A 14,020-nucleotide genomic window follows, 5' to 3' on the forward strand; every position below is an offset into this window, starting at 1 on the left:
GGGCTTTCTCTAGTTGCGGCAAGTGGGGGCCACTCTTCATCACGGTGCGTGGGCCTCTCACTATCGCGGCCTCTCTTGTTGCGGAGCACAGGCTCCAGACGCGCAGGCTCAGCAGTTGTGGCTCACGGGCCTAGTTGCTCCGCGGCATGTGGGATCTTCCCAGACCAGGGCTCGAACCCGTGTCCCCTGCATTGGCAGGCAGATTCTCAACCACTGCGCCACCAGGGAAGCCCTAAGTATACTTTTAATTTAATTACATTTTTGAAAGTCAGTCAAATAACTTTTAGGTCCAGATTCTTTTTTATATTGTATCAAATATTGATTGAATCCAGAAGGTGAAATACAAACATAGGCTACAGGTTGATTTTTCTCAAAATATAATATTTTCTAGAAGGAACTATTTCTTATTGGACTAATTTTCCAGTTGTGATGCTCTTAATATTTCAAATCCCTTCTGGATATTTTAGAATCATTGTATTTTCTCTTGAAACATTATAGATGTACTTTTGAAAAGTTTATGAGAACTTACAATGTGTTGTTTATTATAGCATATACATAATATGTTCATGTATATGTGAAATGCTGTTCTGTAAATTGTTCACAACAGCTAAATAAGGACATAAAAATCAGTTCCAGAAGCTATGAAAGAAATGATAATGATGTTATTGTGAAAATTAAACAAATAACTTTTTTTTTTAATCTTGAGAAGCTTGAGATCCATGGCATTTTGGAATTCTTAAAAAAAAGAAAATTGTTCCCAGCTATTATTTTTTAAAATTAGCTATCAGTTATATTAAATCCACAGACTAGAACCATTGTTTTCTTCTGAAAGACTCCTCTGTTTTCTGACATTTTTCGTTTGAAATATTATTTGCTTGCTAAGTCCCATTGAAATCACTTAGGGGGAAAACAGATTTCTGCAACAATTGGCCAGAAAATAGTCTAGTTTTTACTTTTAACTGTGTTTCTGGAAAGAGTTTGAACTATGCAGTAATTAATTTTCTTTGGTCATCTGTATAACTTATTATTTATCTTGCCTGATTCTGAGTATATCTACCTTTTAAAAAAGTTATTTTATTGAAGTATAGTTGATTATCTACCTTTTTTATATTGGTGGATTGAAATTTATAACTGACACCCAGATAACAGATTAGACAGTAAAATAATAAAGCACATTGCCTTATTTAATTTAAAGTTTAGTTTTCCGTTTATTGCTCACTTTCTTTGGGTACATGTCTATTTTTCTAGTTAAATATATAAAGAACTCATTGCTGAATCATTTTTTATCGAGAAAATAATTACCATGAGTAATTATCCCAATATGCAGCTTCCCCACCTCTTATCCTCAAGTCATGGCATTTATAACAGAGATTTTTTTCAGGCTGCAGTTGATTTGTATATGCTTAAATAAATTATTTTTCAGTACAGTGTTTGACAATAGGAAGCAGGGAAATTGTGATAGACAAGAAGAATTATGGCAGAGTAGTCTGTTGCCTTAAATCTGGTTTTCTAAATTTAAACTCACAGAGAGATGGGAGAGTTCCAAAGGGAAACAAGAGCTTGAAAGTCCTCACCAGCTTTTGGATGGCATTACCACCTCTACTTCCCTGCTCTATGGTTGTGCTATAGCCTTTATCAATGTGCTATGGTATCATGAAGGGATGGGTATAGTTGTAGAGCTTTGACTTATGACCATGATGTGGACAACTCTTAAGGTAAATTTATATGTGACATCTTAAACATATGGGTAGATGCAGTTTTATAAATTGAAAATCATCAATTTAAAAACTAAATGACAGTTGTAAATTTTCAGTGAAATATTTTGATTTTGTAGGAATCAGAAGTAACAAGTGAATATTTACTCTGCGTTTAGTTCCATATTAGGTACAAGTCTTTTAGGTAAGATATGATATGAAATAATTTGAAAATAAGGCATTTTATAGAGTCATTACTCAAAATTGAGAAATGTTACCTTTTCCTTAGGTCTGCCTTTGCTAAAGGATCTGTGATATGATTAAAAAGTGAAAAAAAATATATGAGTAGAACTGGATAATGTGGCTTCATCCTTTCTACCATTAACTGTACTAGGATGCTGGCAAATGATTAAATAACCTGCCTTTCCTGACTCTACTAAGGAGCTAGCTAAATAGCTGTATGTGTTTTGTACCAAATTATTTTCTAGGGAAATCCTTTCTGTTACTCTGAATAAAAACTGATCAGGGTTCTTGTAGTGCTGATGAATGCCAATATGAGGTGCTTTTTAAAAAATAAAGTTCTTAAGAACCTAAATTCCTGTTGCAGTTGATTTGTACAGTTAGATGTTTAATACCGCAGCTATTTTTAGTTACCTGTATTAGACTTTTCATTCTTTTTCTAGCTTCAGGTTCTTTAATTCTGTTTGAGGTAGAAGTTGTAGTAAGCTCTTCTGACTAGGAACACTTTTTTTTTTTTCCCCTTCATGTTTGCTGCTATATACATCATAGTTTCCTCTCCAGCAAAATTTACTGGTTCTGTTTTCTGCCTAGTATATAATAATTAGCTAACATTATAAAGCTGGCATTGCCAGATACTCAGCTGGACTAATTGATATTGTTACACTGTCCTAACTTAGCTAGGTGTACAGTCCCTAAAAAGACTATCAGAAAGCCAGAGCTCTGTCTTAGTTTGACCTTTTCTCTTGCTGGGAAGAAATGCTGGATAGATGGTCAGAAAATGGCAGCATACTAGCAGCTTGGGAACTAGCACCTTTCCATCTCTTTTTATTAAAAAAAGAAAGAAAGAAAGAAAAAAAAAGATTTTAATTCATTAAGCAGATTGTATTTTTGTTTGTTTCTTGGTCTAATTACCATTCCCTGATCCAAGACTGAGAATTTAAATAGGTCAGTTAGAGGATCAGCATTAGGATACCTGAGGAAATTACGTGGTATCACCACCTTCTAACCCTGCCCAGTTGTTAGTTGGTCTCCACATTCCCTGCTTTTCCCACTCTTGACCTCTGTGTCATATACATAAATGTTAAGACCTTAGGGATAGAAGACTATTTTCTTGACTACTGTGTGAATCAGAAATAGAGTTGGCTATGATGTCGGTTGGGTGAAGAACTCTGAACTTGAAAATCATGGAGTTGGTTCTCCTACTGATTATTAGTATGGCTTCAGGCAAGCCATTTGCTCTTTAATTGCTTCAATTTCCTTATCTGGACCAGGTTTAGATCTCCTAAAGATATTTTCAGGCCTAAAATTCTTTGATGGTCTTTTTTTTCATTCAGAATTTTACAAAAACTCTATCTTTTCTGCCGTGGCTAATAAGTAAAGTTCAGTTATTATGGTCTTTTTTTTTTTTTTAATGTATCGGGAGACTATGAAGATATAATTATGGGAAGTTTGAAGAGACCAGAGAAATTGCTTGATCTACCATGACAGTACATGAGAATTAGAGTTGTCATAAATCTTCAGAATTAAATATGTAGACTATGTAGAGTTTTGATAAAAGATTTTCTAAGATGGGCAGTAATTTACTTTTCAAAATGGATATTGTTTACTTTGTGGAGTTTTTGTTCCAGGACTGTCAACAGGCATAGAAATAGGCAGGGGAATAGAGGAATCCCTGGAGATGTTTTTTGATCAGCAAAACTCAGTTCTTTACCTTTGGCTGTAGTGTGCTAAGTCTCTTGTGAGTCTCTACTTCCCTTTCCTCACCTGAAGTTTTGTGATCTGGGGGCAATGAAGAGAGAATAGAGGGGGAGTTATTGACAATTTAGCTGGAGTGGGAGTAGTTTAGTGCTGCTAAACCTATATCTTGTGCTGGTATTCTATCTTTTATTGAAGTATAGTTAACTTATAATATTCTGCTGGTATTTTAACTAACAAGATATGATAAGATTTGCATGGACATAAGTTTCCATGATCTTGATCCCTTCTCAGTTCCACTTCCTGGGTTCAAATCCAACTTTTGCCACTTACTTGCTGTGTGATCTTGGGCCAGTCTGTGCCTCAGTTTCTTCATGTGTTAAATCTGCTCCCTGACATGCACCTGCACTCATATACTTTAGCTACTTTCCTATTATTATGGAAGAATGGTCTGTGCTCCGAGCAAAGGCCAATCTATCTCCTTTTGTACTGTTAAGGACATTACTCTAGCAATTATTTCTCTTCTGCATCATTAAATTTTCCCTCTTAACTGGATATTTCTCATCAGCCTAAAAATATTTTTCTCTTATTTAAAAAATTCTCTTCTGACACTATTTCTCCCACTAGCACCAACCTATTTCTCTCTTTCTCTTTCAGCAAAACACCTCAGAGGAGTTGAATGTACTTGCTAGCTCAGTTTCTTTCTTCCTATTCTTTCTTGAATCCATGCTAATCCAGTCAGGTGTTTACCCTTGTCACTCCACTGAAACTGCTCTTGTGAAGTCAGCAATGGCTTCTGCTTTGTTAAATCCAGGGGTCATTTTCCAGACCTCATCCTCTTTGACCTGTCACCAAGATTTGGGACAGATGATTGTTCCTTTCTCCTTAAAACATTTTCTCCACTAGACTTTCAGAATACCACACGCCTCTGGTTTTCCTTCTGCTTTACTGACCCTTCTTTGCTGATTCCTCCTCATTTCCTGGACCTGTTATTGTTGTGCTCCAAGGTTCAGTTCTTGAGCCTTTATCTCTCTCTCTCTCTTTCCCCCTCCCTCTCTCCCTCTCTCTCTTTCTCTCTCTCCTCACTCCCTTGGGATCACATCCAAGTTTTAAGTATCACCTGCATGCTGATGATTCCCAAATTTATAACTCCCGGCACGTACATCCAGCTGCCTATTTAAACACCTACACTTGAATATCTAAAAGGCAACTTAGATTTAATGTGTATAAAACTGAGTTCCTAATCTTATTTTCCAAACTTGATCCTTCAGCAGTTTTGCCTCATATCTGTTAAAAGCAATTCCTTTTATGTACTTGCTCAAGGGCGAAAGCCTTAGAATCATCCTTGGCTACTTTCTTTCATACAATCAGACAGAAAACCTTATTGATTCTATCTTGAAACTATGAAAAAATATATGGAATCTGACTACTTTGTACCACTTTTCTACCACCCCAAGCCAGGTCACCATTAGCTCTCCACAGGATTATTGCAGTAGCTTACTGGTCTCCCTGTTTCCTCTCTTACATCTGAAGCCTATTCTAAATACATTTGCTAGAGTCAAAAAACATAAGTTCATCATTCCTCTGCTTAAAATCCTCCAGTGGCTTCCCATCTCACTCAAATTACAAACCAAAATCTTTGAAATGGGCTGCCAGAGCCTCATATGATTGGGCCTTCCGTGTTTTCCCTAGTCTTATCTCCTGCTGCTCTTCTCTTTGACCACTCTGCTCTAGCCACATTGGCATTGTTGTTATCTAACTGCCTCAGCACCTTTCCAGTCACTGGTCCATCTCCCTAGAAAGCTCTTCCCATGTTTTAAAATATCTGATTCACCTCCTTACGGTCTTCTCTCATCACCTGCTCATTGACACTTTTCTCTGATTAACCTGTTGAAAATTGTTACTTTCTCTTGCCCCTTCCATCCTTCTTCCCTACTTTCATTTTTCTCCACAGCGTTTCTTTCTACCTAACATGCTGTCTGTTTTACTTAATTATTTTGTTTGTCTGTCTCTTCCTACTATTCTGAAAACTCCACTAAGGCAGATTTTTTTTTTTTTTTTTTAACTACAGTTCCTAGACAACGCTTGGCAGATAGTATCAATTGAGTGAGTGAATGAATGAATGAATGAATAGTAGCTACCTCATAGGGTTCTTATGCAGATTGAATGAGTTAAACATAAGTAAATTCCAAATATGGACTGACATATAGAAAGTACTTCTTAAGTGTCAGCTTTTATTACCACCTTCGTAGCATGTCCACGGACAGTCCTGAAGCCCAGAGAGATGAAGATTTAGTTGAGCTGTCTTGGCATACCATTATCCATTAGCTTTGGCTGGAAACACCACCACAACGGAAGACCTAGAGTGGTGATCCCCACATTTCGGGGGGTTCCTTAGGGAACCTTGATAATATTTACAAGGAAAAAAGTCTTTAAAATTATAGGCACTAGAAACATTAACTGTTCAAACTGCTTTCTTCTTTACTTGACCCAAATAAACATTATGGTTTAGTGGGAAATGATCTTAAATGCAGACTATATAATTAATTTTTCCTTTTAAAGAATGATTTTGCCCTTAAGTTCCTAAATCACAAAGTAATTTTAAAAATGTTTCTCCTAATAAGGTTTTTATTCAATCCTAAATAGCTTTTGAAAATATGAGGCACCTCATTTTTGCATCTTCTTGTGTGTATGTGTGTGTGTGTGTGTGTGTGTGTGTGTGTGTGCGTGGGAGAGGGTAAAGGTTTGTTTACAGATAGTAATCTGTAGCTACCATGTGATATAACCGTCATAGCCCAAGTTTAATGCTTGAAAAGTTTTATTTGACTAATCATTTTTGTTTTAGAGAGACAGATCTAATGGATAGTTAAATAGGGTCAATATATTTTTGTAAATTATTAACATTGCATTTCCTGTACTTCAAATTGAAGCCATTATTTTTATTCTGGTAGGCTCATAGCTGGCAGCCTGGAATAAAAAATCCATACCGTGGTGTTGTAGTATGGCCTGTTCCTGAAAACATTGAAATCACTGTGACACTTTTTAAGGTAAGTTCCAGTTTTATAAGTTATAGGATTTATTATATAATCATAGTTCTAAATGACGGAATATTTCAGTATTCATTGTTCTATACATTTGGGTCCTTAATGTGCAGTAAGGACCTTAATGTGCGTTATTTTTAGAGATATAGCAATTTATAACAATGTAAGGATATCAGGGTGTTTCATGGTCTATAAAGTCCAAACAATTTGGGAGTCTTTTTGAACTTATTCCAGTTAAGATCAATTGGAATACTTCTTTTACTACTTCCTACATTCTACCCACAGGGAACTTTAAAGTTTTTTTCCTGTGGAAAGCTGAGGTTTGTGGAATTCTTAGTCTTGACCCTCATTTTGTTAGCCTTGTTTGACTAATAACAAGATAGGTTTTTAAATTAGTATATGATAAATATTTTATTGATGTTAATATAAGAAGATAAGTTTAAAATTGATTTTTGATAAATATTTTATAAATGTTAATATTTTATAAATACTATAGCTTAAAATAAAAATTCTGATAATAAATTCCAAGTGCAGGTCCAAAAACATAGCTGTGCATATAGCTAACTCTTTTTATATATGTTTTTTCTTGAAAGTTTTCCTTATTTCTTAACATTATAAAATAGTCCTCACACATATGACAGTTATGCACTAGAATATTTATTTTCCTAACCATTTCCTTACCTGCTCAAAAAAAAAAGGTGGAGACGAGTATGTCTCAGTTTCAGCCTTCTTGAAAGTGGTGCAGTTAGGAAACAAATGCTTTATTTCTTCGTTGAATCCTTCCAATTGTGTTGACGTTACTTTTACAGAATGAAGGAAGACATCTCATTAAGCACAAACATAAAGTTTGTGAAAATCCACTAAAATACTTCAGGATATGAAATCTAAGTTGAGCAAAGTTATAGGGCTTAGAGTGTGAAATCACTGTGTAAAAAAATACTTTTGATTTTGTAATCCAGTATATTAATTCATATGTTCTGGAGCTACTGCAGGGATCAATAGAACAAAACAGTATGATGAATGTTGATGTACTAACCCATGAATGGGACACTACTTTTAAATGCTCTGTTTCATAGATACTCTATTTTATCAGAGATTCTTAACACTTTATGTATATTTTATAGTTTTGATATTATTATTGGATCCTTTATAGTTTTGATATTATTGTTATTGGTATTATAACTTACTTGATTATGCTTATCATATATACACTATACTTGATTTGTTTGCCCAGGGAGAAATAAGGGATGCGACTGTAGCTGCTCTTCCTTTTTTTTTTTCAGGAAAGATCAGAACCATCCTATTACCCTTTAGTCAGCTGTCCTAAAAGCCTGTTATTAAACCCCCCTTAACCATACCTCTCCTAATGAAATGATATAGTAAGATTGGTAGTTAACAACAAGACCTTTAGAGTACTATTTCATTTAATTCTTACAGCAACCCTAAGGTTCTGTAATTATTCCCATTGTACTGATAAGGAAACTGAGACTAAAGAAGAAGGTAACTTGCCCAGTCACACTGCGATTTAGCCCTGGGGTGGTTGTTGTTTGTTTGTTTTTGATTTTGTTTTACATTGTATGGCCTGTTCTGTAATACAAACCACTCTGAATATAGATTACAACAACAAAATCTCTAACATGCTTGAGGAAGACTTTTAAGTAATCTCTTGTGTGTTTTTGATTCAGTCTGTTTATATTGGTAAAGCAAGTGAATGGACATAGATACACAACTTTAAAAAAAAAATGATGATAGAGAACAAGGGGTTAGAAGAGAGTCAACAAATGGCTGACAGCCATGTGTTTGGGCAAAGGATATGCACTAACTGAGTGATTCTGAGTTGAAAGTGGCTGTTGAAATGTGTTACTTGGAGGATTAGGAGGTGAGTGTAGTTTTCAAGTGCTGATGAGAAGGTTCAGCATATCCTATCACTGAACTCTTATGTCTGTAAGTGTTAGTCTGTAGGGGAAAAACCCAAATACCCCTTCCTCCCCATTTTGCTGTATTACATACATTTCTCTTCAGTCGTGCTATGGAGGCAAACTTGTGACCATTTAAAATACTTAAATAAATACTTAGATAAATATCTTTATCTTCCTGACTCTATGTCTTCCCAGAGTTCCATAGAAAAGCAGAAAAGTAAAACAAAACAAAATAATTTTTCATTCTTTCATGGTAATTTTTTTGGATCTTGCATTTAAAATATTCAAGTGGAAAACTTTTTCATATTTCCCCCTTCCTTTTACTTATATTAAAGTCTCACAATTTACTTAATCCTGAAACTTGTAAATAGGAAAGGACTGCTCTGAATCCTTTTTGTCCTAGGTATGGTATTCACAGAGTTGTGCTCATAGACAACGTGCTTTTTTAAAAAGTTATCAATATATTTCATTTTTCTGTGACTTAACCAGAAATTAATTTCTTTAGCCTGCATGCTTGATTTTGAATTTTGAATTAGATTGAAAATAGCTGTTTCTAGTTAATGAAAAAAAAAAAGCCTTTTAGGGTTTTGAGAAGGAAAACAGCTCTTTAAGCCATTTTCAATTTTTCTCTTTAGTACAATGGTAGTAAAAGAGACACTAGAGGGTAGAGAGTAGGATATAAAGAAGACAATTGATTCAGGCTAGAAGCAATTTTTACTACAAATGTTTTTGTTTCATCAATAATATAATTAGTTAATTGTGTAGATAGTCCAAAATGAACATTATTGTTGCTCCTTTACATCTTTTTAGTGACTTTGCCCTATCAGATATGTCCCTTGGTCCCATTAAAATTATTCTTTTAAGAGTAATATATCATCTCTGTTTCTAAAAAATGTTTCATCAGCTTTGAGAATTAATGTATATCATATATAAGTTACTGTTCAATATTTGTTAATTTGTAAGATATATATTCATTAATTCATTCATCAAGTATTCTTGAGAAACCACTGTGTGCCAGGTACTTTTCTAGGTCCTGGGGACACAGAGATAAAACTGAACCAACAACAGGGCTAAAAGCCAGACAGACCTGGAACTGCAACATAATTTTAACACTTATATGTGGGAAGTTACATCTTTTAGGTCTCAGTTTTCTGTTCTGCTAAATGGGAATAAAAATAGTAGCTGTATCATAAGTTGCTGTGATGATTAAAACCCTTAGCACAGTAACTGAGGCAGAGTGTGTGCATTGCAAATATTTTGTGTTACTACTACTACTACTACTACTACTACTATTATTAACTGTACCAGCTGTACTAGAACTATGCTGCATACTTCAACAATGGTGCAGGTGGGGGCAGGCAGGAAGGGTGGTAAGATGTCTTTTTCCTAAGCATTGTGTCACACTTTATTACTTGGTCTCTAAAGTAGCACTGTTTGTGCCCTAAATTCCTCATGGAAAAGCTCCTTCAGGCTTTATTTACAGTAGTTGCTCTCTATAAACCTGGGCAGGGCCAGGCTGGGGAAACAGATATCAAGTAGAGTTCTCTACCTCTTTTTCCATTCTACTCTTTCCTACTTCTCCCTGCTCATCACCACCAAGGAAACTCCTTTTTGGCAGGTCTTTATACTATCTGTGTGAATTTACCCATAGAAATAGCTGCCTTAAGACAGCTCAGAATCAGCTAGCCACCATGCTGTTAAAGTAAAAAATAAGTAAATAGAAGTAAAGAAGTAACTAAGGAGTTTGGAATTTATCCCATAGGTTGTAGGCGTCATTAAAAAAATCTGAGTTTGTACTAACATGGTCAGAACTGTGGTTTGGGAGAATTAATCTGTGTACAAGATTGATTGGAGGGCAGAGAGTCTGGGAGAGTGCTGCAGTCACTTTTATCTTGAAAGAGACTAGGCACAAAGTGATGTGGACCCAAACTCAGCTGTGGCAGTAGAAACTGAAGATTAATAATAGACTAAAGTGGAATCAGTCATGAATAAGATGCTTCCCTATGAGAAGCATGTGGTCCCTGAGACCCAGTAGGGGAATAGCATCTATGTGCACTCATTCTCTCTCTCAGTACCTCCATCCCTCCCCAACCTCTAACACATGAATTTGAACTTGAATAAGTTAAATGCACTTATGATGCAACCCCACTACTTTCCCTTTTATGTCTTATAATCTATTGCCTTTTACCTTTACTTACTCTAATATCTGTGGAAATTCTATACAATCCCACCTAGTCCAAATGCTTCCTCACTCATAAAGCTTTTATTGTTCATTCCTCTAAGAAATGTATTGTCTTCTAATCCCTAGTAAAACCATGTATTTCATTCATCATATATGTATTTAGATTAGTTGTTTGACCATGTATTTCATTCATCATATATGTATTTACATTAGTTGTTTGTCTTCGAAGGCAAGGACAACTATATTTGAATCCATGTAACACCTCTACAATTCCTTGTATAATAAGTAGCTAATAAATATTTGTCAAATACTTGCAAAAGTATGCTTCATATAGAAAAAAGCTGCATTTGGTTGTGGGATCTGTTACCCTTTCTTAGGTTTCTGGTGGTGGAGGGCGGATGGGGGTATCAACATCCAATTTGCCATTTTGTGTAGATTATGAAGTCCTTTGAGGTACTTTGAAATTCCAGATGTTTATATAACCTCTGCACCAAGAAAACCTTGCCTCAAGTGATACTTTGAGTTTAAAATACTTAGAGATGTAGAAATGAGGGCAGAGCTTTATATGGGCATTTAATATCTTAATAAAGTGCTTCTTAATAGTTCACTCACTAAGTTATCTGAACCTGGGTTTCTTTTTTTAAATTTTTATTGGAGTATAGTTGGTATACAATGTTGTGTTAGTTTCTGCTGTACAGCAAAGTGAATCAGTTATACATATACATATATCCACTCTTTTTTAGATTCTGTTCCCCTGTAGGTCATTACAGAGTATTGAGTCGAGTTCCCTGTGCTATACAGTAGGTTCTTATTAATTATCTATTTTATATATAGTGTGTATATGTCAATTCCAATCTCCCATTTTATCCCTCCCACCCCCCCTTCCCCCTTGATAACCATAAGTTTGTTTTCTACATCTCTGACTCTATTTCTGTTTTGTAAATAAGTTCATTTGTACCATTTTTTTAGATTCCACATATAAGCGATATCATATTATATTTGTCCCTCGGTTTCTTTTTGTATTGTTTTAGATGGAATGATGGAAGATAATGATATGCATTAACATAAGTAAAATAGAGAATTTCTTAGTAAAAAATAATGATTTAAATTTAGGTAAGTTATGGAAGTTTCTTAAGAGTAGGCCATTCTGCCTCTCCTTTTTTAAAAAGTTGGAAAAAGCTAAGAGCAAGGCTGTTTGTATTTTCTTAACTGGATTGACTGAATTAAGAAATGTATTTCAACTTTATATTTTGCTTTTGTTACAGGATCCTCATGCAGAGGAATTTGAAGATAAAGAGTGGACATTTGTCATAGAAAATGTAAGCTAATCGTAAATTCTGTCACCTTTCATATTTTTGACTGTATAAATTACTAAGGTACATTAGCATTTTGGTGGTAGGAGAAATGTTGCCTTATAAAAATTAAATAGTGATTTGTAACTTTCAGAATTTTTTAAATGAAATGATAGCCGGTAGCAGAATTATTTGTAAATATTTTTGTTAAAAATATAGACGTAAAAATACTCTTCAATGCTGAATTATGTATATGCTCTATGTATTCTGTTGGGGGCTTGAGGGAAGGATCATGTCTTATTCATCTTTTTATCTATTTAGCATCTGACATGGTACCTCTCACATAACAAATGCTCATTGAAACATTTGTTGAATGAAACGATGAATGATCTTAGAAATCTTTTAAAAAAAAGTATATGCTTTAACTCTTTGGGTTGAGGGATTCTAGAGTGGTACTTTAATAATCATCTTCAATTAGTTTACATATTGTGGAGTCCCAGGTGACTTGCAGGCATATAGTAGTTGTTTAATAAATGTTTATTGAATGGAGATTAGGGAAGACAGACCATGAAACTACAGTGAGAAAGAATGTGGATTCTGGAGTCTGATAGACCTGATTGCAAGCCCTAGCTCTTCCATTTATAGGCTCTGTGATTGTGATAAGTTTCTTAACTTCTCAGCAATCAATTTACAGGTTTGTGAGGATTAAATAATTTCAATGAATATTAGCTTTTATCATTGTCATCGACATCATTACCATGATTGTTATTTAAGTTCTAAAATATATTTGTAACAGTTTTATAACGTGCTTTATAACAGCATATTCTTCCTTTCTGTGCCTGACTTTGTTTTATATCTCAGTGGTAAAAGGAATCTTATACTTTTTCCAGCAGTAGCTGGGCCATTTTTAGACATGAAGATCTGGAAAGCTTGGGAAGGAGATCAGGTCCAAACACAGTGGAAGGAGTTCTGATGGCTGGATATCAAGCCAATGTCATTGTGTTATGGTTCACACATGTTAACAGTTCTGGATTTTCTATAGTGATAGGTTTGAACACTATACTTGGAATAGCATTGAGATTTTAAAAACAAACAAACTTACACTCCTTGAAATTGGTTACAGCCTTAAAATTCTAGCTTTCATTAAGTTAAGAGCTTCTCCCCAATGGATGGTTTTACGGTTTTCGATACTCGCGGCTCTATTATACATCTTTGTTAGTTTGATGTACTAAAGAATTAGCCAGTTAATTTTGGGTTGTAATTAATGGTAGAAGTATGTAAACACTAACTTGATATTTGTTTAGAAAGATGTTCTTATTACACCTCTAATTAATTTTAGAATAGAGGCACAGCAGTCCTAAATTTCTGAGGAATACGTTATAAGCTGTTACTGAAAGGTACAAGTTAAAAAAAAAAAAGCTATATGATATAGATCAGGTTTGGATGCAAAAGGCATTCAAATCTATAGGATTTTAGGAAAAATATTTTTAAGTTCTGTGTTATATATTTTATAAAAATATTTTAAAGGTCTATAGAGAAATACTAAAATTAAAACAGTGAGGTTTAAATGGATCATGAGATAAAGAGGTATATTTTGGATTATACTTTCCATATTGGGGGTATGTGTTTCTTAAGTCGAAGAGTACATTTATATCCTTTTTATGAAAAATATATTTAAGCCCAGCAGCTTATTTTGTTCATTTGCCTATTTATTACTCAAGTGATTGAAGTTGCTAGAAATCTGACTGTTAGGTAAGGGAGTGGCCATAGGAGGAAAATGGAAAATAAAATACATTAGCATTTCTTCTTTCAAAGTGTTTATTATTAAATTAGATTCACAAAAATCTAATAAAAATAATATAGATGCTTTTAACTATTATTCATATTGTTTATAAAACTTTATAAAACCAACATTTTAATTGAACTGTTACTAGAGGTTAAATTTTACTCTGTCATC

At 34.4% G+C, this 14,020-nt stretch overlaps 1 protein-coding gene across 1 annotated transcript in view; it reads left to right on the top strand.

Moving 5' to 3' along the window:
* The window catches only part of EHBP1 (EH domain binding protein 1), a 331,743-nt gene that overhangs the window by 59,143 nt on the left and 258,580 nt on the right, over window positions 1-14,020 (top strand). Inside the window, exons 4-5 of the mRNA XM_061210795.1 lie at window positions 6,581-6,676; window positions 12,037-12,090. Coding sequence (XP_061066778.1) covers window positions 6,581-6,676; window positions 12,037-12,090 — 150 coding nt within the window. The remainder of the gene's footprint in view (window positions 1-6,580; window positions 6,677-12,036; window positions 12,091-14,020) is intronic.

This window comes from Eubalaena glacialis, chromosome 14, assembly GCF_028564815.1.
Source record: "Eubalaena glacialis isolate mEubGla1 chromosome 14, mEubGla1.1.hap2.+ XY, whole genome shotgun sequence".
Lineage (NCBI taxonomy): Eukaryota > Metazoa > Chordata > Mammalia > Artiodactyla > Balaenidae > Eubalaena > Eubalaena glacialis.